The 21,695-nt window shown below is 44.7% G+C and overlaps 1 protein-coding gene across 1 annotated transcript in view; it reads left to right on the top strand.

Annotated features, from left to right (window-relative positions):
- The first annotated feature begins 1,588 nt into the window (after positions 1–1,588).
- Positions 1,589–21,695, top strand: part of LOC123993392 (calcium-binding protein 8-like) — a 70,968-nt gene continuing 50,861 nt past the window's right edge. Inside the window, exons 1-2 of the mRNA XM_046295493.1 lie at positions 1,589–2,085; positions 18,618–18,742. Coding sequence (XP_046151449.1) covers positions 1,901–2,085; positions 18,618–18,742 — 310 coding nt within the window. The 5' untranslated portion in view covers positions 1,589–1,900. The remainder of the gene's footprint in view (positions 2,086–18,617; positions 18,743–21,695) is intronic.

Raw genomic sequence — 21,695 nt, 5'->3', positions numbered from 1 at the left:
TCCTGCACACATTTTTATTTAACCTTTATCTAACTAGCCAAGTCAGTTGACCTTAGATGTGATCAGATCATCTAAGTCCGAATAATATATTAAGTTAATTAATCAATGTTAAATAAAGATGATTGTATGAAGAAATGACAAAGTCTCTTTCAGTATACATGAATTTCCATGATACCCTCCCCATCCCAAGTAGGGTTGTCATCCCAGTGACCGGCAGGCCACCCCTGTCCCACCGGATCCCTAGGGCCCCCCAAGAGCGCTACAGACAATTCCTTCAACCTCATGGCTTCGTTTCTGCTCTTACATGCACTGTCAACTGTGTGACCTTATACAGACTGTTGTGTGCCTTTCCAAATCATCTCCAATCAATTAAACTTACCACAGGTGGACTCCAATAAAGTTGTAGAAACATCTCAAGGATGGAAATGGACATGGAAACAGGGTGCACCTGAGCTGAATTTCGAGTCTCCTAGCAAAGGGTCTGAATACTAATGTAAATATGTTATATATATATATATTTACATTTAACATACATTTAAGTCATTTAGCAGACGCTCTTATCCAGAGCGACTTACAAATTGGTGCATTCACCTTATGACATCCAGTGGGACAGTCACTTTACAATAGTGCATCTAAATCTATTGTAAAGTGACTGTATATTTACACACACATATTTGTGTTTTGTGTTTTGTCATTATGGGTTATTGTGTGTAAATTGATGAGTAATTTGTTTGATCCATTTTTGAACAAATCAGGCTGTAATGTAACAAAATGTGGAAAGGGTCAAGGGGTCTGAATACTTTCCGAATGTACTGTATACAGAGTACAAGACTGGTATCACCAGACCCTTGGGCTGATGGATAGAGAGGTGTCTGTCCTTCTGCCTCCGGAGTGAATCTTTGGATGGGTGCTCAGAAGATTAAAAACTCCTCTTATCACCACCCCAACTCCCTGAGATCTCTGATGTATTTGGAGATGGAGACAGATAAGTGAGCCATTTCAAATGCTGATGGAAGAATAACGTCGATTAACCTGCCCTATAGGATTTGAAATGTTTTTTTAAAAGGCATTTAAACTCTCACGGGAAATTGGGATCAGTGGTGTTTACCATGCCTTGGGGTCTTGAAAATTGAAAAGAACATATTTGAAGATCATTTCATTATTTTTTGTACAATCACTTTAAGAACGTAGCTTGACATCGGGTATAAGTGTGTACAGATTCCTCATTGTGTCAGAGTGGTAGCCCCCTCCAAACCTATTAGGAGAATGTGTATGTGAGTGTGAGTATGATAATGTGAGAGAGCATGTGTGTGTGTGTGTGTGTGTGTGTGTGTGTGTGTGTGTGTGTGTGTGTGTGTGTGTGTGTGTGTGTGTGTGTGTGTGTGTGTGTGTGTGTGTGTGTGTGTGTGTGTGTGTGTGTGTGTGTGTGTGTGTGTGTGTGTGTGTGTGTGTGTGTGTGTGTGTGTGTGTGTGCGCGCGTGCGCCTGTGAGAGTGTGACAGAAGGATTGTCACGGCTAGAGCGAGTCCGTTATTTTACTGTCACACTCCGGTCCCCTGGGGCTTCTTGGTGGGATGGTGCACAGCACGGTAGCGAAGCAAAGCGGGAGGAAGTTAAAAGCGGGAGGAGTTATTCGGGCGCCTGCTTTCTCCCTTGGACGGTCGGTGTGTTTGGTTGCTTGGACAGTACTCTATTAATGTAGTGTAGGACAAACACACAGCTCTGTCACTGACTGTCCTTGAGAGTATCAGGGCCCTCTGCGCGTGTCTTTTGAGAGCACACTGTCAGAAGACCAAGAACACTCACACTTGCCCCTTCTTGAAGCCTGCTTTGTGTAACTAACGTAGACGGAAACGGACCTTTTCCGGTCGCATGCCCACCAGGTGGCACACATCAGGCTGATGATGATAGGACCAGAGAGATTTGGGCTTGTGGAGTTACCGCTGCGCTCAGTGAACGTCGACGGTTCACCTCTCCTGGAGTTGGCGGGAGAGGAGCCGTGCGCAACGGGTGACCACCACGAGATTGAGAGCCTAGTGACAGCGTCGGTTGAGGTGCCTGTGACTGTAGAATGCAGTGCGTGGGGGTAAGAGACATTAACAAGCTGATGATACTGACGGGTGGTGTGTGAAGCTACATGACTGTACCAGTCCTGTCACTGCAATGTGGTGTCAGAGCATTTCGTATTATACTGTAAATAAATCAGAGAAACACCATTTAGTATGATTCAGTATATTACCTTTCATATGGTATGTATTAACCCCCCTGTTGTGTTCCGGACGAATTGGACCGATTTACAAGTTTTCTCTCTGAAAAATTTAGTTAAATTAATCTGATTGTCATAAGGTTCCATGACTTTGTCCTCACAGGGCATCTGAACACACAAAATACATTGATGATTTTCATTACATTTTGGGTGTTTTATTTAACATTTGTGCACCTGTTGTGATCCCGGTAACTGGTCATTAGAAATGAATGGCTGAGACTACAATTAGTGAATAGAATTGAGTTCAGACACATGCCCATTCTTCAGATGGACACACTTCCTGTCCCCAACCCCCACATGCATGTGTGTTTGAGCACACACACACACATCTCACTCCCCTTCCTCTTCAAAGGGGGAGACACTCCAGACCCAAACTGTTACAGACCTATATCCATCCTGCCCTGCCTTTCTAAAGTCTTCAAAAGCCAAGTGGACAAACAGATCGCCGACCATTTCAAATCCCACCGTACCTTCTCCGCTATGCAATCTGGTTTCCGAGCTGGTCATGGGTGCACCTCAGCCATGCTCAAGGTACTAAACGATATCATAACCGCCATCGATAAAAAACAGTACTGTGCAGCCGTCTTCATCGACCTGGCCAAGGCTTTCGACACTGTCAATCACCGTATTCTTATCGGCAGACTCAACAGCCTTGGTTTCTCTAATGACTGCCTCGCCTGGTTCATCAACTACTTCTCAGATGGAGTTCAGTGTGTCAAATCGGAGGGCCTTTTGTCCAGACCTCTGGCAGTCTCTATGGGGGTGCCACAGGGTTCAATTCTCGGGCCGACTGTTTTCTCTGTATTCATCAATGATGTCGCTCTAGCTGTTGGTGATTCTTTGATCCACCTCTACGCTGACAACACCATTCTGTGTACATCTATTCTTTCTTTGGACAGTGTTAACAAACCTCCAGAACGAGCTTCAACACCATACAACACTTCTTCCGTGACCTCCAACTGCTCTTAAATGCAAGTAAAACTAAATGCATGCTCTTCAACCGATCGCTGCCCGCACCCGCCCGCCCGACGAGCATCACTACTCTGGATGGTTCTGAATATGTGGACAACTACAAATACCTAGGCTAGACTGTAAACTCTCCTTCCAGACTCACATTAAGCATCTCCAATACAAAATTAAATCTGGAATCGGCTTCCTATTTCGCAACAAAGCCTCCTTCACTCATGCTGCCAAACATACCCTCGTAAAACTGAATATCCTACTGATCCTCAACTTTGGCGATGTCATTTACAAAAGAGCCTCCAACACTCTACTCAGGAAATTAGATGCAGTCTATCACAGTGCCATCCGTTTTGTCACCAAAGCCCCATATACTACCCACCACTGTAACCTGTATGCTCTCGTTGTCTGGTCCTCACTACATATTCGTCGCCAAACCCACTGGCTCCAGGTCATCTATAAGTCTTTGCTACGTAAAGCGCCGTTCTGAACTCAGCTCACTGGTCACCATAGCAACACCCACCCATAGCACACGCTCCAGCAGGTATATTTCACTGGTCATCCCCAAAGCCAATTCCCCCTTTGTCTGCCTTTCCTTCCAGTTCTCTGCTGCCAATGACTTGAACGAATTGCAAAAATCACTGAAGTTGGAGACATATCTCCCTCACTAACTTTAAGCGTCAGCTGTCAGAGCAGCTTACACAGCCCATCGCTGCAGCTGTACACAGCCCATCTGTAAATAGCCCATCCCTCCAACTACCTACCTCCTCTTCATATTTGTTTTTCTGCTCTTTTGCACCCCATTATTTTTTTTATTTTTTTTATTTAACCTTTATTTAACCAGATAGGCTAGTTGAGAATAAGTTCTCATTTGCAACTGCGACCTGGCCAAGATAAAGCATAGCAGTGTGAACAGACAACACAGAGTTACACATGGAGTAAACAATTAACAAGTCAATAACACAGTAGAAAGGGGAGTCTATATACAATGTGTGCAAAGGGCATGAGGAGGTAGGCGAATAATTACAATTTTGCAGATTAACACTGGAGTGATAAATGATCAGATGATCATGTACAGGTAGAGATATTGGTGTGCAAAAGAGCAGAAAAGTAAATAAATAAAAACTGTGGGGATGAGGTAGGTGAAAATGGGTGGGCTATTTACCAATAGACTATGTACAGCTGCAGCGATCGGTTAGCTGCTCAGATAGCTGATGTTTGAAGTTGGTGAGGGAGATAAAAGTCTCCAACTTCAGCGATTTTTGCAATTCGTTCCAGTCACAGGCAGCAGAGTACTGGAACGAAAGGCAGCCGAATGAGGTGTTGGCTTTAGGGATGATCAGTGAGATACACCTGCTGGAGCGCGTGCTACGGATGGGTGTTGCCATCGTGACCAGTGAACTGAGATAAGGCGGAGCTTTACCTAGCATGGCCTTGTAGATGACCTGGAGCCAGTGGGTCTGGCGACGAATATGTAGCGAGGGCCAGCCGACTAGAGCATACAAGTCGCAGTGGTGGGTGATATAAGGTGCTTTAGTGACAAAACGGATGGCACTGTGATAAACTGCATCCAGTTTGCTGAGTAGAGTGTTGGAAGCAATTTTGTAGATGACATCGCCGAAGTCGAGGATCGGTAGGATAGTCAGTTTTACTAGGGTAAGCTTGGCAGTGAGTGAAGGAGGCATTGTTGCGGAATAGAAAGCCGCCTCTTGATTTGATTTTCGATTGGAGATGTTTGATATGAGTCTGGAAGGAGAGTTTGCAGTCTCGCCAGACACCTAGGTACTTATAGATGTCCACATATTCAAGGTCCGAACCATCCAGGGTGGTGATGCTAGTCGGGTGCAGGCAGCGATCGGTTGAAAAGCATTCATTTGGTTTTACTAGCGTTTAAGAGCAGTTGGAGACCAAGGAAGGAGTGTTGTATGGTATTGAAGCTTGTTTGGAGGTTAGATAGCACAGTGTCCAATGACGGGCCGAAAGTATATAGAATGGTGTCGTCTGTGTAGAGGTGGATCAGGGAATCGCCCGCAGCAAGATCAACATCATTGATATATACAGAGAAAAGTGTCGGCCTGAGAATTGAACCCTGTGGCACCCCCATAGAGACTGCCAGAGGACTGGACAGCATGCCCTCCAATTTGACACACTGAACTCTGTCTGCAAAGTAATTGGTGAACCAGGCAATGCAGTCATCCGAAAAACAGAGGATACTGAGTCTGCCAATAAGAATATGGTGATTGACAGAGTCGAAAGCCTTGGCAAGGTCGATGAAGATGGCTGCACAGTACTGTCTTTTATCGATGGCGGTTATGATATCGTTTAGTACCTTGAGTGTGGCTGAGGTGCACCCGTGACCGGCTCGGAAACCAGATTGCACAGCGGAGAAGGTACGGTGGGATTCAAGATGGTCAGTGACCTGTTTGTTGACTTGGCTTTCGAAGACCTTAGATAGGCAGGGCAGAATGGATATAGGTCTGTAACAGTTTGGGTCCAGGGTGTCTCCCAATTTCAAGAGGGGGATGACTGCGGCAGCTTTTCAATCCTTGGGGATCTCAGACGATATGAAAGAGAGGTTGAATAGGCTGGTAATAGGGGTTGCGACAATGGCGACGGATAGTTTCAGAAATAGAGGGTCCAGATTGTCAAGCCCAGCTGATTTATACGGGTCCAGGTTTTGCAGCTCTTTCAGAACATCTGCTATCTGGATTTGGGTAAAGGATAACCTGGAGAGGTTTGGGCGAGGAGCTGCGGGGGGGGCGGAGCTGTTGGCCGAGGTAGGAGTAGCCAGGCGGAAGGCATGGCCAGCCGTTGAGAAATGCTTGTTGAAGTTTTCGATAATCATGGATTTATCGGTGGTGACCGTGTTACCTAGCCTCAGTGCAGTGGGCAGCTGGGAGGAGGTGCTCTTGTTCTCCATGGACTTCAGTGTCCCAGAACCTTTTGGAGTTGGAGCTACAGGATGCAAACTTCTGCCTGAAGAAGCTGGCCTTAGCTTTCCTGACTGACTGCGTGTATTGGTTCCTGACTTCCCTGAACAGTTGCATATCGCGGGGACTATTCGATGCTATTGCAGTCCGCCACAGGATGTTTTTGTGCTTGTCGAGGGCAGTCAGGTCTGGAGTGAACCAAGGGCTGTATCTGTTCTTAGTTCTGCATTTTTTGAACGGAGCATGCTTATCTAAAATGGTGAGGAAGTTACTTTTAAAGAATGACCAGGTATCCTCAACTGACGGGATGAGGTCAATGTCCTTCCAGGATACCCGGGCCAGGTCGATTAGAAAGGCCTGCTCACAGAAGTGTTTTAGGGAGCGTTTGACAGTGATGAGGGGTGGTCGTTTGACTGCGGCTCCGTAGCGAATACAGGCAATGAGGCAGTGATCGCTAAGATCCTGGTTGAAGACAGCCTAGGTGTATTTGGAGGGCCAATTGGTCAGGATGACGTCTATGAGGGTGCCCTTGCTTACAGAGTTAGGGTTGTACCTGGTGGGTTCCTTGATGATTTGTGTGAGATTGAGGGCATCGAGCTTAGATTGTAGGACTGCGGGGTGTTAAGCATATCCCAGTTTAGGTCACCTAACAGAACAAACTCTGAAGCTAGATGGGAGCCAATCAATTCACAAATGGTGTCCAGGGCACAGCTGGGAGCTGAGGGGGGTCGGTAGCAGGCGGCAACAGTGAGAGACTTATTTCTGGAGAGAGTGATTTTCAGAATTAGTAGTTCGAACTGTTTGGATATGGACCTGGAAAGTATGACATTACTTTGTAGGCCATCTCTGCAGTGGACTGCAACTCCTCACCCTTTGGCAGTTCTATCTTGACGGAAGATGTTATAGTTGGGTATGGAAATCTCTGAATTTTTGGTGGCCTTCCTGACCCAGGATTCAGACACGGCAAGGACATCAGGGTTAGCAGAGTGTGCTAAAGCAGTGAGTAAAACAAACTTAGGGAGGAGGCTTCTGATGTTGACATGCATGAAACCAAGGCTTTTTCGATCACAGAAGTCAACAAATGAGGGTGCCTGGGGACATTCAGGGCCTGGGTTTACCTCCACATCACCCGCGGAACAGAGAAGGAGTAGTATGAGGGTGCGGCTAAAGGCTATCAAAACTGGTCGCCTAGAGCGTTGGGGACAGAGAATCAGAGGAGCAGGTTTCTGGGCATGGTAGAATATATTCAGGGCATAATGCACAGACAGGGGTATGGTGGGGTGCGGGTACAGCGGAGGTAAGCCCAGGCACTGGGTGATGATGAGAGAGGTTGTATCTCTGGACATGCTGGTTGTAATGGGTGAGGTCACCGCATGTGTGGGAGGTGGGACAAAGGAGGTATCAGGGGTATGAGGAGTGGGACTAGGGGCTCCATTGTGAACTAAAACAATGATAACTAACCTGGGCAACAGTATACAAGGCATATTGACATTTGAGAGAGACATACAGCGAGGCATACAGTAATCACAGGTGTTGAATTGGGAAAGCTAGCTAAAACAGTAGGTGAGACAACAGCTAATCAGCTAGCACAACAACAGCAGGTAAAATGGCGTTGACTAGGCAACGGGGCCGACAGATAAAACAAACAAGCAGAATGGAGTACCGTGATTAATGGACAGTCCCAGCATGCATCAGCTATGTAGCCAAGTGATCAGTGTCCAGGGGGCAGCGGTGGATGGGGCAGGGGAGCTGGACTGGCGAGTGTTATCCAGGTTAAAAAACTAACAATGACTAAATAGATTGTAGCTAGTTAGCTGGTTAGCTTCTGGAGGTTCTTGAGTGTGTTGTAAAAATTAAAAATAATATCGATTCCTTATCACATTGGGTGAGGCAGGTTTCCGGAAGTTATAAACAAAAAAATTTAAAATCGGAGATAGAAAGTACATATGGGCCACTGAGTGTTTGGGACGTGGCGATGCAGACGGTTAGCAGGCCTGTGCTGACAAGCTAACAGTTAGCAGGCCGTGGTAAACAAGGTAGCAGTTAGCGGACCTGGGCTAAACAAGCTAGCAGTTAGCAGGCCGAATTAGCAAGCAAGGAGATGGCAAGGGCTAGAGAGTTAGCCTTTGGGGGACGTCTCAATGGGGTGAGTCTGTTTATTCCTCTTCATCGATGACATCGATAGACCGGTCGTGGGTTTCGGTTTAGCTCAATAGCTAGTTGTGAAGATCCAGCTGAAAAATGTTCCGTTTGCGGTGGAATCCGGGGATAAAAAAATAAATAGGCCCGTTATGCTCTGGTTAGCGTTGCGTTGTTCGAACTGGCGAGAGCTTTCCGAGCTAAAGGTTAGCTGATGACCGGTTAGCTGAAGACCGCTAGCATAGCTGGTGGTTAGCTGGCTAGCTTCAGTTGAGGGGTTCCGGTTCCGAAGTAAATATAAATACTTTAGGAAAAAGTAGCTACATTGGGTGAGGCGGGTTGCAGGAGAGTATTTGGAAGCTTAGGTTTAGCAAAATGTTTTTAAAGATATGCGAAGAAAAATATGTAAAACGAAAAAGAGACGATATATACAGGGGACACGATACGACAGGACAACCTACTGCTACGCCATCTTGGAAAATACTTGCACATCCTCATCTGCACATCTATCACCCCAATGTGAATTGCTAAATTGTAATTACTTCGCCATTACGGCCTACTTATTGCCTTACCTCCTTACTTCATTTGCATACACTGTATACTGATTTTTCTATTGTGTTATTGAATGTACGGTTGATTATCCCATGTCTAACTCTGTGTTTTTGTCGCACTGCTTTGCTTTATCTTGGCCAGGTCGCAGCTGTACAGTGCCTTGCGAAAGTATTCGGCCCCCTTGAACTTTGCGACCTTTTGCCACATTTCAGGCTACAAACATAAAGATATAAAACTGTATTTTTTTGTGACGAATCAACAACAAGTGGGACACAATCATGAAGTGGAACGACATTTATTGGATATTTCAAACTTTTTTAACAAATCAAAAACTGAAAAATTGGGCGTGCAAAATTATTCAGCCCCCTTAAGTTAATACTTTGTAGCTCCACCTTTTGCTGCGATTACAGCTGTAAGTCGCTTGGGGTATGTCTCTATCAGTTTTGCACATCGAGAGACTGAAATTTTTTCTCATTCCTCCTTGCAAAACAGCTCGAGCTCAGTGAGGTTGGATGGAGAGCATTTGTGAACAGAAGTTTTCAGTTCTTTCCACAGATTCTCGATTGGATTCAGGTCTGGACTTTGACTTGGCCATTCTAACACCTGGATATGTTTATTTTTGAAACATTCTATTGTAGATTTTGCTTTATGTTTTGGATCATTGTCTTGTTGGAAGACAAATCTCCGTCCCAGTCTCAGGTCTTTTGCAGACTCCATCAGGTTTTCTTCCAGAATGGTCCTATATTTGGCTCCATACATCTTCCCATCAATTTTAACCATCTTCCCTGTCCCTGCTGAAGAAAAGCAGGCCCAAACCATGATGATGCCACCACCATGTTTGACAGTGGGGATGGTATGTTCAGGGTGATGAGCTGTGTTGCTTCTACGCCAAACATAACGTTGTGCATTGTTGCCAAAAAGTTCAATTTTGGTTTCATCTGACCAGAGCACCTTCTTCCACATGTTTGGTGTGTCTCCCAGGTGGCTTGTGGCAAACTTTAAACGACACTTTTTATGGATATCTTTAAGAAATGGCTTTCTTCTTGCCACTCTTCCATAAAGGCCAGATTTGTGCAATATACGACTGATTGTTGTCCTATGGACAGAGTCTCCCACCTCAGCTGTAGATCTCTGCAGTTCATCCAGAGTGATCATGGGCCTCTTGGCTGCATCTCTGATCAGTCTTCTCCTTGTATGAGCTGAAAGTTTAGAGGGACGGCCAGGTTTTGGTAGATTTGCAGTGGTCTGATACTCCTTCCATTTCAATATTATCACTTGCACAGTGCTCCTTGGGATGTTTAAAGCTTGGGAAATCTTTTTGTATCCAAATCCGGCTTTAAACTTCTTCACAACAGTATCTCGGACCTGCCTGGTGTGTTCCTTGTTCTTCATGATGCTCTCTGCGCTTTTAACGGACCTCTGAGACTATCACAGTGCAGGTGCATTTATACGGAGACTTGATTACACACAGGTGGATTGTATTTATCATCATTAGTCATTTAGGTCAACATTGGATCATTCAGAAATCCTCACTGAACTTCTGGAGAGAGTTTGCTGCACTGAAAGTAAAGGGGCTGAATAATTTTGCACGCCCAATTTTTCAGTTTTTGATTTGTTAAAAAAGTTTGAAATATCCAATAAATGTCGTTCCACTTCATGATTGTGTCCCACTTGTTGTTGATTCTTCACAAAAAATACAGGTTTATATCTTTATGTTTTGAAGCCTGAAATGTGGCAAAAGGTCGCAAAGTTCAAGGGGGCCGAATACTTTCGCAAGGCACTGTAAATGAGAACTTGTTCTCAACTGGCCTACCTGGTTAAATAAAGGTGCAATAAATACATTTTAAAAATTGGCTTCCATAGCAACCCCCACAGGAACCCTTTCCCCAATAGAATCTTTCCCCCACGGGAACCAAACCTGTTGGTATTCTCACAAATAATCGCAACATTGTTTCAATTATATATAGAACTTTTCTCGCAGCTTTGATATATAAATATTTTTTGAGGCCTTGCTCGCAATTCATTCTGTGGCAGCACAATAACCAAACGATATATGTGAGGCTCTTGATCATATATTTGATCATGACACTGGCGAGGAGGAGAGAGGGCAGGAAACTGACAGTGAAGTAGTCTGTGATATATAGGACAATATGTTAAATCTGGGTATTTGTTATAGTCAAAATAATCCATACATTATGCTTTTTTTTACTAAAACATGAGCTGTATGAGCTAGCCAATGAGACCTACAGGCCACAAATAGCAAATAGAAGTTCAAAACTTGTAATGTTCACAAGAACTTAAGTTGATAAAAAGATTTAACACAACATTAGGTGATAATATATGTATTATTATGGATTTGGATTATGGATTTGGGGCGGTCATTTTGGACCTGGAACACAGAATTAATTAACATGAAACAAACACAACCGGAGGGTTAATTTATGGATATCCATCATCCATTTCATAGTATATTTTGTCAATTGGAATACGTACAGCATTTTAGGAATTTTCTAAATGTACAATTTTATTTTTTATTTTACCTTTATTTAACTAGGCAAGCCAGTTAAGAACAAATTCTTATTTTCAATGACGGCCTAGGAACAGTGGGTTAACTGCCTGTTCAGGGGCAGAACGACAGATTTGTACCTTGTCAGCTCGGGGGTTTCAACTTGCAATATGTTATTCATTTTCAAAACATATGATGTTATGAATTCCAATTTGTTGTGGCCAATGTTAGGTAGCTCATCCTAATGTTAGCTACAGTGAGCTCCAAAAGTATTGGCACAGTGACACATGATTCATGTCTACGGAAAATTCTGATTGAATTGTGAATAATGATGAGTGAGAAAGTAAATATAATAGTCCCAAAAAAGGCCTACCTCCCCTGTTATTGTAATGGTAAGAGGTTAGCATGTCTTGGGGGTATTGTCACGATATTGATATTGTCACGACTTCCTCCGAAGTCAGTCCCTCTCCTTGTTCGGGGAACGTTCGGCGGTCGACGTCACTGGTCTTCTATCCATCGCCTTCGCCTTCGCCAATCCACATTTAATTTTCCATTTGTTTTGTCTTGTCTTCCCAAACACCTGGTTTCAATCCCATCAATTACATGTTGTGTATTTAACCCTCTGTTTCCCCACATGTCCTTGTCCGGTATTGTTTTTTCTAAGTGCTTGTGCACGTTATGTCTGGGATTTTGTCCCATTATAATAATTGTGTTTTGTTCACTGCGATTTTTATCATTAAACTGCACCGTTGGAACACAGTCTTTGCTCTCCTGCGCCTGACTTCTCTACCACCAGTACTCACGCCTTACAGAATACCGGACCAAACTTATGGAGTCAGCAGGAGCAGGTACCCCGGGAGCTCGTCCGTGAGCACGTAGCAATGATCCACCATCTTGGCACCAACATGGACCAGACAATGGACCGCTGGGAGAGACAGTGAGCTCTCCCAGCGCCTCCACCAGCACAACCGGGGTCTCCACTAGGCGCCCCTCCTTCTCCTGGTCCCAGTGGGATTTGTCTCTCCCTTCCCCAAGAATATGATTGGACGGCTGCAAACTACCAGGGGTTCCTATTACAACTGGACCTATACCTGGCAACCGTCCACCCGGCTTCTTCGGGCCGTGAGAGGGTGTCCGCCCTCATCTCGTGCCTCACCGGGAAAGCCCTGGAGTGGGCCAATGCCTTGTAGAGAGAGGGAGATGCGGCGTTGGACCAGTTTGAGGAGTTCACCTGCCGTTTCCGGGCAGTCTTCGATCACCCGCCTGAGGGTAGAGCGGCGGGTGAGCGCCTCATCCATCTGAGGCAGGGGATGAGGAGCGCCCAGGAGTTCGCCGTGGAGTTTCGGACCCTGGCTGCCGGCACGGGATGGAACGACAGGGCCCTGATGGACCAGTATCGTTGCTGTCTGCGCGAGTTGGCCTGCAGATACACCACCTTCAAGTTCGACCAGCTGGTGGACATGTCCATCCGGCTGGATAACCTGCTGGCTACCCGCAGATGTTCAGATCAGGGTCTGTTGGTTCCATCCTCTCGCACCCCCTCTCCGATACCCATGGAGCTGGAAGGGGCGGTGCGCAGGGAGAACGGAAGGGGTTCCAGCTCGTGCCCCATCTGTGGTCGCAAAGGTCACACTGCCGGTCGGTGCCGGGTTGGTTCCTCTGGGTATCGAGGCAGCAGGCAGGGAGCTCTGACGCCACCCCAGGTGAGCCGGTACCATTCTCACCCAGAGCCCTCTGTTGCACATATGTTTGTGTATGTTACTTTCCATGAGTTTTCCCCGCATTCCCAGCATAAGGCGCTTGTTGATACAGGCGCGGCTGGGAATTTTATAGATAAATCGTTCGCCCATAGTTTAGGGATCCCCATTGTTCCAGTGGCTGTAGCTTTCCCCGTTCACACCTTAGATAGTCGACCATTAGGGTCAGGGTTGATCAGGGAGGCCACCACTCCTCTGGGCATGGTGATGCAGGGGGATCACAAGGAGATAATTAGTCTCTTCCTTATTGACTCTCCTTTCTTTCCCATGGTGCTATGCCTACCCTGGTTAGTTTGTCATGACTCCACTGTTTCTTGGCCACAGAGGACTCTCACGGGGTGGTCGCGAGAGTGCTCTGGGAGGTGTTGTTCCACTGGATGTCATAAGGTGAATGCACCAATTTGTAAGTCGCTCTGGATAAGAGCGTCTGCTAAATGACTTAAATGTAAATGTAAATGTGTTTAGGGGTTTCTGTTGGTGCTACTACGGTGGAAAGTCCAGACCAGTTCTCCACCGTGCGTATTTCCCTTGATTATGGCGATTTGGCTCTCACCTTCTCTAAAAAGAAGGTGACTCAATCACCACCCCATTGACGGGGCGATTGTGCGATAGATCTCCTGGTAGACGCTGCACTTCCCAGGAGTCACGTGTATCCTCTCTCACAGGCGGAGACGGAGGCTATGGAAACATATGTCTCCAAATCCCTGCGTTAGTGGTACATTCGGTCATCCACTTCACCCGCCTCCTCAATTTTCTTTTGTGATGAAGAAGGAGGGAGGTCTGCGCCAGTGTATTGACTATCGGTGTCTGAACCAGATCACTGTGAGGTATAGTTACCCGCTGCCGCTCATAACCACAGCGATAGAGTCAATGCACGGGGCGCGCTTCTTCACCAAACTAGATCTCAGGAGCGCTTACAACCTGGTGCTTATCCGGTAGGGAGACGAGTGGAAGACGGCTTTCAGTACCACCTCAGGGCACTTTGAGTACCTCGTCATGTCGTACGGTGTTGATGAATGCGCCATCAGTCTTCCAGGCCTTTGTAGACGAGATTTTCAGGGACCTGCACAGGCAGGGTGTAGTGGTGTATATTGATGACATTCTGATATACTCCACTACACGCGCCGAACATGTGTCCCTGGTGCGCAGGGTGCTTGGTCGCCTGTTGGAGCATGACCTGTACGTCAAGGCTGAGATGTGTCTGTTCTTTCAGCAATCTGTCTCCTTTCTAAGGTTCCGCATTTCCACCTCAGGGGTGGAGATGGAGAGTGACCGCATTTCAGCCGTGCTTAATTGGCAGACTCCCACCACGGTAAAGGAGGTGCAGTGGTTCTTTTGGTTACCCAACTACTACCGGAGGTTTATCCAGGGTTTTGGTCAGGTAGCGGCTCCCATTGGTCAGCTGAGGCAGTGGTCGGCTGAGGCAGACAGGGCTTTTGGTCACCTGAGGGCTCCGTTTACCTCGGCTCCCTTGCTGGCCCATCCGGATCCCTCTTTTGCATTCATAGTGGAGGTGGATGCGTCTGAGGCTGGGATAGGAGCTGTGCTCTCTCAGCGCTCGGATATGCCACCGAAGCTCCGCCCCTGTGCTTTCTTCTCGAAGAAGCTCAGCTCGGCGGAGCGAAACTATGATGTGGGGGACCGGGAGCTGTTGGCTGTCGTCAAGGCTTTGAAGGCGTCGAGACATTGGCTTGAGGGGGCTAAGCACCCTTTCCTCATCTGGACTGATCCACCGCAATCTGGAGTACATCCGGGCAGTGAGGAGATTGAACCCTCGCCAGGTAAGGTGGGCCATGTCATTATGATTATTGTGTTTTGTTCACAGTGATTTTTGTCATTAAACCGACTTCTCTACCCCAGTACGCATGCCTTACAGATATTTGTGCATCTGTTTCTCACACATCATTAGTCATGATTCATTCAGGATTATCCGTAATCATGGTAGCATCCACATTAATGTAGATGTGTTTGGAAACATATTCTATTCTTATTTACAACAAAAGTGATTCAAAAATGACACAACACATTATTTACCATTAATTTATATTGGGCACAAAATATCTGAAACACAAACCAAACAAACAGCAAATGCATCTAACAAATTTGTAGAGCCACAAGCTTGATGTCGTCATTGCGTCTTCTGCGTCTTTACCTTTGAAATATACGGTTATTTGTCAGTCCAAATGTAGCCCTCCCTGTCCAGGTATCCTGTTCAGGTAGAGGGTTCAGGGAAATATTGCATTACTGTATATTTGTAAGTATTTTTCCAGTGATAAAATGAGCAGGGAGACAGACAGTGGGAACAGCAGTGGGGTTGGGATTTGATCCCAGGCAGGTAGGGGTGGCCAATGTCAGGCACAGGAAAATACTTAGGAATGATCACATTTAGAAGAAATGTTTGGGGATATGGATTATAGTCAAATTATGTTAGATGTCCAGATAATGTTAGATGTGTATGTGAAATATTGTGCTGACCCTGCTCTCTCCCTCTATCCCTTTTTCTCTATTTCCCCTCACTTTTCTCTGCTCCTCCCCCCTCCTCACTCTCTTCTATCTGTGTGGCTGCTCTGCCCCCCTCTCTTCTCTCTCCAACTTATCCACTCCTTCAGTCACTTTAACTATACCTACATATACATATTACCTCAATTAGCCCGGCTAACCGGTGCCCCCGCACATTGACTCTTTTTCCTTTACCACCTGTATATAGCCTCGCTACTGTTATTTTCACTGTAATTGTACTGTTTTTTAAATTTCATTTCTGTACTTATCTACTGTTTACCTAATAGCTATTTTTTACTTCAAAATTGCACTGTTGAACCTCTCTCTCTCTCTCTCTCTCTCTCTCTCTCTCTCTCTCTCTCTCTCTCTCTCTCTCTCTCTCTCTCTCTCTCTCTCTCTCTCTCTCACACACACACACACACCCACACACAGTGAGAGAGAGAGAGACTCACCCTGGCTGTCATTATCTGCCCCATATTTGTATTGCTCTAAGGGGTGGCAGGGTAGCCTAGTGGTTAGAGTGTTGGACTAGTAACTGAAAGGTTGCGAGATCAAATCCCCAAGCTGACAAGGTACAAATATGTTGTTTTGCCCCTGAACAGGCAGTTAACATGCTGTCATTGAAAATAATAATTTGTTCTTAACTTGCTTTGTTAAATAAAGATAAAATAAATAAATAAATAGGCAGTGATGAGGGAGACAGAGTCAGAGAGCAAGAGGGACATACTGTATATATGTATGCTAGAGAAAGAGACATCTAAAGATAGACGGATACAGAGAACATTGTTTGTGGTGGTTGTAGTTCAGTGTCTAGGGTTGTATACACTGTGTGTGTCTCTATAGCTCTTTAGTGCAATGGAGGACATCTAGGGCAGGTCCAACCTGCAGCCCTCACATATTCAAATGAGATTTAGATCTCCAAGGATGTTTTATTGATCTGCCAGTATTTTCATTCAGATGTTCCAGTTAACTCTTTGATGTTTCCTTTCATTTGCCTACCAATTATATTGGATTATTCACCATGGCAACCACTTATGTCTCAGTTTGGTTGGCTTTCATGGAGATCAGACTGTTTTCATTTGAAGTGATATTTGTGTGTTTTTGACCAAATGTAAGTCAGAACAAATACTTATTTAACTTGCTATTGTTATATATAAATACAATACATTTGTATGTAGAGGGATAACTTTCTTCACCCGTTCTCATACCATTTTGTACAATTATGTGATTAGCCTACCCGTTGGTGTAACTGTAATGTTAATTCTCTTGAGAGGAATTATTATTTTTCTCTTATTGCCAATTGTGTATAGAGATTGCTAACATTACTGTTAAATGTGGTATTCTCTATTGGACTTACATTATAGTCATTTTCTATTTCTTTTACCCTGTTTCCCTCTGTACACAGACCACATACTGTATATACTCATCATCTCCACAGATCATTAAACCCCTAGACTGGGCTTCTGTCTCTTTGACGAGAGTGCAGTCCGGTATCCGTTTACTCCCAGTGGCCTATCCACACATTAGAGAGTACCAGACTCCGTCCTCTATTTAGGTCATTAGAGCATAAATGTACCTGTCGCAGTTCTCTTACCCTTTACGCTGCATCTAGCACTCATCTCCTCTTCTGTCCTTTCATCCGTTGCTTTTCGTACAGGGCATTCATATTACACAGAGGAGTCTAAAATGTTTATGTTCATTACATGAGGAAGGGAGAATATATTTTTGATTTGTTTCAGACATGATTTTGTATGTGTTATTTCATAGTTGATGTCTTCACTATTCTACAATGTAGAAAATATTATAAATGAAACCCCTGGTACTGTAAATATAATAGATCTAGCCTGTAGAAGCTGATGGGATCCTCCTCTTTTTAATAGAAGCCATCAGGCTGTTCTCACGCAAAAGCATAGGTTATAGAAATGTTGCGCATTGGGTGTGTAAACTCTGACCCTGCTCTCTCTTCCAGCAGCAAAACAAAAACCAATGATTGCAAAGATAAACAAACCATACAACCATACAAAAAACATCTATTTATCAATGTCCATTTGCTTCCCAAACTTTGCATCTGCACTGTTCTTCAAGTAAATGTGATTTTGGACATTTTTCATTGGACATTTTTAAAGGTAGTACTTGTGCATAAAGTTGTGTGGTTTGTTTAACGTTTCAATCATGGTTTTTGTTTGACATACATTTTAAAGTTAACAAAAACTTAGTCTCAGCCATCCCTCATGGAATCATCATTCAACTCTCATAGCGCAACTTATAGAAACACTGTCTTTTATCTCTTATAGCACCTTCTCTACCTCTTAGAGCTCTTTGTTGACTCTGGTGGTCTGTCTCTTTTTCTCTCTCTCTACACTGTAGATATGGTTCATTCTCCAGTCAGGGAGGAGAAGGGAGGGGGAAGCGGTAATGACAAGATGTGAGGAGGTGATGGGGAGCGAGGTCGAAGGCAAAACAGTGACAGGGCTTTAGTCAGGTGTTTATCTCTCTGGGCCAGGTACCGGGTAGACATTAGAACGAGGAGGAGATGAGTGGAGGTAAGGAGAAAATAAGTTGATGGGTGCTTATATTTGTCCTATTTCACACATGGACAAGTGTGTATAAACACACGTGTGAATTGGAAATGTGTTTATTTGCATATCCGACTCTCCCTGAAACACCATCAGAGAGTGAGGTCACAGCCAAGCTCTGCCTTCATAACTAGCAACCTTGGAGCAATTAGGGTTAAGTTCCTTGCTCAAGGGCATATGAACAGATTTTTCACCTTGTCAATGGCGGGATTCGTACTAACAAACTTTCAGTTACGGGCCCAACTCTCTAACTACTAGGCTACCTGTCGCCCTTAAGGGAGAGGGAGGGAGAGGGGGAGAGGATGGAGGAGAAGGGGATGAGTAGAGGGAAAGAGAGGTAGAGAAAGATAGATGAGTTCACTCTCTTTCACACACCTACTGTATATGGGTACACAGACCCTCAGCATTCAAACTGTATATGTGTGTTCTGCAGAGAGAAGATGCCGTTCCACCACGTCAGGTCTACACTGGTCTACACTGGAAGTCTCCTGACCCGGACTCTGTCTGAGGGGAGCGAAGCCTTCCAAATCAACAGTATATCCACTGAGGAGCTAGGAGGTCAGTGTGTGTGTAAGTGTGTGCACTTGTGCAACAGTATTGATATAAAGCTTAGGTATAAAGTGGTCTGTCCTCCAAATCTCTTCATTCTTCGCCACGATGTAAACAACTATTTATCCGTACACTGGCTCAATAAGAAAGTGTTTGATTGGCTGTAGCAGACAGATACTGTCACGTTGCATAAGGATGGGAGACAGTCGGAGGATACGTAATAGTTTAAAAAAATTCTCTACCCAAAACAAAAGAGTGAGGTGTAAACCTCTAAAATAATTAATTGGACGAGACCCGTAATAACAAGTGCACAAAAATACACGTAGCACCAAAAATAAAAATGGGCACAGGTACTCACAAGACCAATAGACATAGAACACTGATCAACAAAGACAGTCCGGGGTTGTGGTGATGATCCAGTTCAGCGACACCTAGAAGGCCGGTGACGTAGACCTCTGAAGCTGGTGAACGGAATGAGCAACAGTACCGGTGTCACGACTTCTTCCCAAGTCGATGCCTCTCCTTGTTCGGGCGGGTGTTCGGCGGTCAACGATCCACTTTTAATTTTCCATTTGTTTTGTCTCGTTTTTCCACACACCTGGTTCTCATTTCCCTCATTATGTGTTGTGTATTTAACCCTCTGTTCCCCCCATGTCTTTGTGTGGCATTGTTTATTGTGCTTGTGCAAATTTAGTTTGACACGGATTTGCGTCGGGTTATTGTGCCCATACTTTGTATTTCTCATGCCGTTGGTTTTACTATTAAACTACCATTAAACTATTAAAGTATTATCAAGTTCTGCTCTCCTGCGTCTGACTTCCCTGCCACCAGATACGCACGCCTTACAACCGGGGGGGGGGGGATCTTTGACAGATGATAGAGCATGGCAGGTCCTGTGTAGCTCAGTTGGTAGAGCATGGCGCTTGTAACGCCAGGGTAGTGGGTTCGATCCCCGGGACCACCCATACGTAGAATGTATGCACACATGACTGTAAGTCGCTTTGGATAAAAGCGTCTGCTAAATGGCATATATTATTATATTATTACAACCCTTTCCTGCACTGAGCAATCTGATTGGTCGAAGCATGTCCTGTGGACGGTCAAGGGCTAAGTGTTTAGAAACTAATTAGTGTAATTCTGACCTCTTAGTGTTCGGTTATCACTGCGTCCTGTCAATCACACATGGGAACCTTTGATGTGGAAAACAAAGAGATCCCATTGGGTGTTGGAGATAAATGGATGTTGATAATCCACCCATCAAGGGATTCAGAAAGCTATTTTTCAATCGCCTGCCTGTGAAGGTTAGTACAGTGGCTCCCAAACTAGGGGTTGCGGCCCCATGTGGGTCCACCTGATTTGAAAATGGGGTCGCGGGACAATTTCCAAAATACAGAAAATAAAATATATATATATTATAACATCGTCTTTGTATGTCAAAATCATTGTAATATACTTCACCTTAAAAATCTAAATTAAAATGATTCAAATCTAAAAGATACAATTCAACCAGAGAGTGCCTTTAGATCATGAGAAAAGACCACATATGACCTTTGCACTTGAATCATTCCCACATTGAATGGCTAGGCCCGCTACGCTATGAAACACTATTGCACAGACTTTGATATTACCAGCTGCAATTGATATGCTGAAAACAGTGTGTCACCACACAGAAACTCACATGAATAGGCCTACCTTTGTTAGATAATGTTTAACAAATAATTTATACTATTGCTAGCAATAAAGATGTAACTGACTGAACAACTTTAAACTCCCCAGCTTATGCTCTAAAAATGGACGTTGACTGTAAGGGGCAAAATGTCCATGCATTGACTTTTGTTCATTATACATGTTGGGGATACTATTCACGAGGGCATATTGTTCTGTCCCACGATTCCCAAGATTGAAATGGCACAGGGGATGTTCAGTGTGCTGTGTGGCTGTAGTGACAAAAAACGTATTCCATGGGAACGAATAGTGGGCTTTTGCAAAGATGGGGCTCCATCTATGGCGGGATGGTAGGCAGGCCTCTGCCTCCTCTATAAACTACATCAAACCACACACTGTGCGCACGACTGTTCGCAAAACCATGTGGATATTTGGGATCAGAGCATGACAATGTTCTATTCCACACCGAGGCTTGGTGGTTATTGAGGGGGAGTGTTGGAAAGAATTTTCGCATGTTTGAGGTCGCGAGAACTTTCAGGTATCAAAATGGTGTTGCGGGCCAAAAAAGTTTGGGAACCCCTGCCTTATCACTTCAAGGCTAGATTCAACATGTCGTGCTGAAGATCTGCATTGTAGCGTGGTTGAAATGTAAAGGTCATTTTTGATTGAGCCAATAAATGCAGCATTTACCGTGAATACGGGAACCTTTAAAGCTGAAATATCGATCCTTTTGGGATAACCCAACCAAATTCACATAGAAATGTGAGTTATAGATCTGTCATTCTTATAAAGCAAGTATAAGAAGCGGTTGATCTGTCTGGGCACAATTTCTTTGCTTCCCATTATTAAATTTTGTTTTTGCATCTTTTAATTTCAGTTTTGTACACTAGCTTTAAACTGCTGAAAATACAATATTTTTGGTTATTGAAAATATATTTCACAGCAGATTAGATGGTACATTGATTCCCTGCACTATACAGTACATCTCTTGTTTTGTCACAAACTGAAATTAGGCAAACTACTAGAATTATAGCAACCAGGAAATGGCAGAGAAATTTCTGCATATTGCAACTTTAAATGTCAATCGTGCTACAGCGCAGCTACGGATTGAATCGAGCCCTTACTGTTTAGTCTGGATTTGTTGTTTCTCAGTGAGGGATGATGTCTGTCCAGACTGAAGGGTGTATCACAGCGTGAGCCACACAAAACTCACTTGCATGCATACATGTACAGGTCATTCGGAACGTATTCAGCTCCTTTGACTTTTTCCAAATTTTGTTTTGTTACAGGCTTATTC

Source organism: Oncorhynchus gorbuscha, linkage group LG02, assembly GCF_021184085.1.
Source record: "Oncorhynchus gorbuscha isolate QuinsamMale2020 ecotype Even-year linkage group LG02, OgorEven_v1.0, whole genome shotgun sequence".
Taxonomy (NCBI): domain Eukaryota; kingdom Metazoa; phylum Chordata; class Actinopteri; order Salmoniformes; family Salmonidae; genus Oncorhynchus; species Oncorhynchus gorbuscha.
Note: the sequence above shows the minus strand (reverse complement) of the source record. Positions and strands in the feature narration are given on the sequence as shown.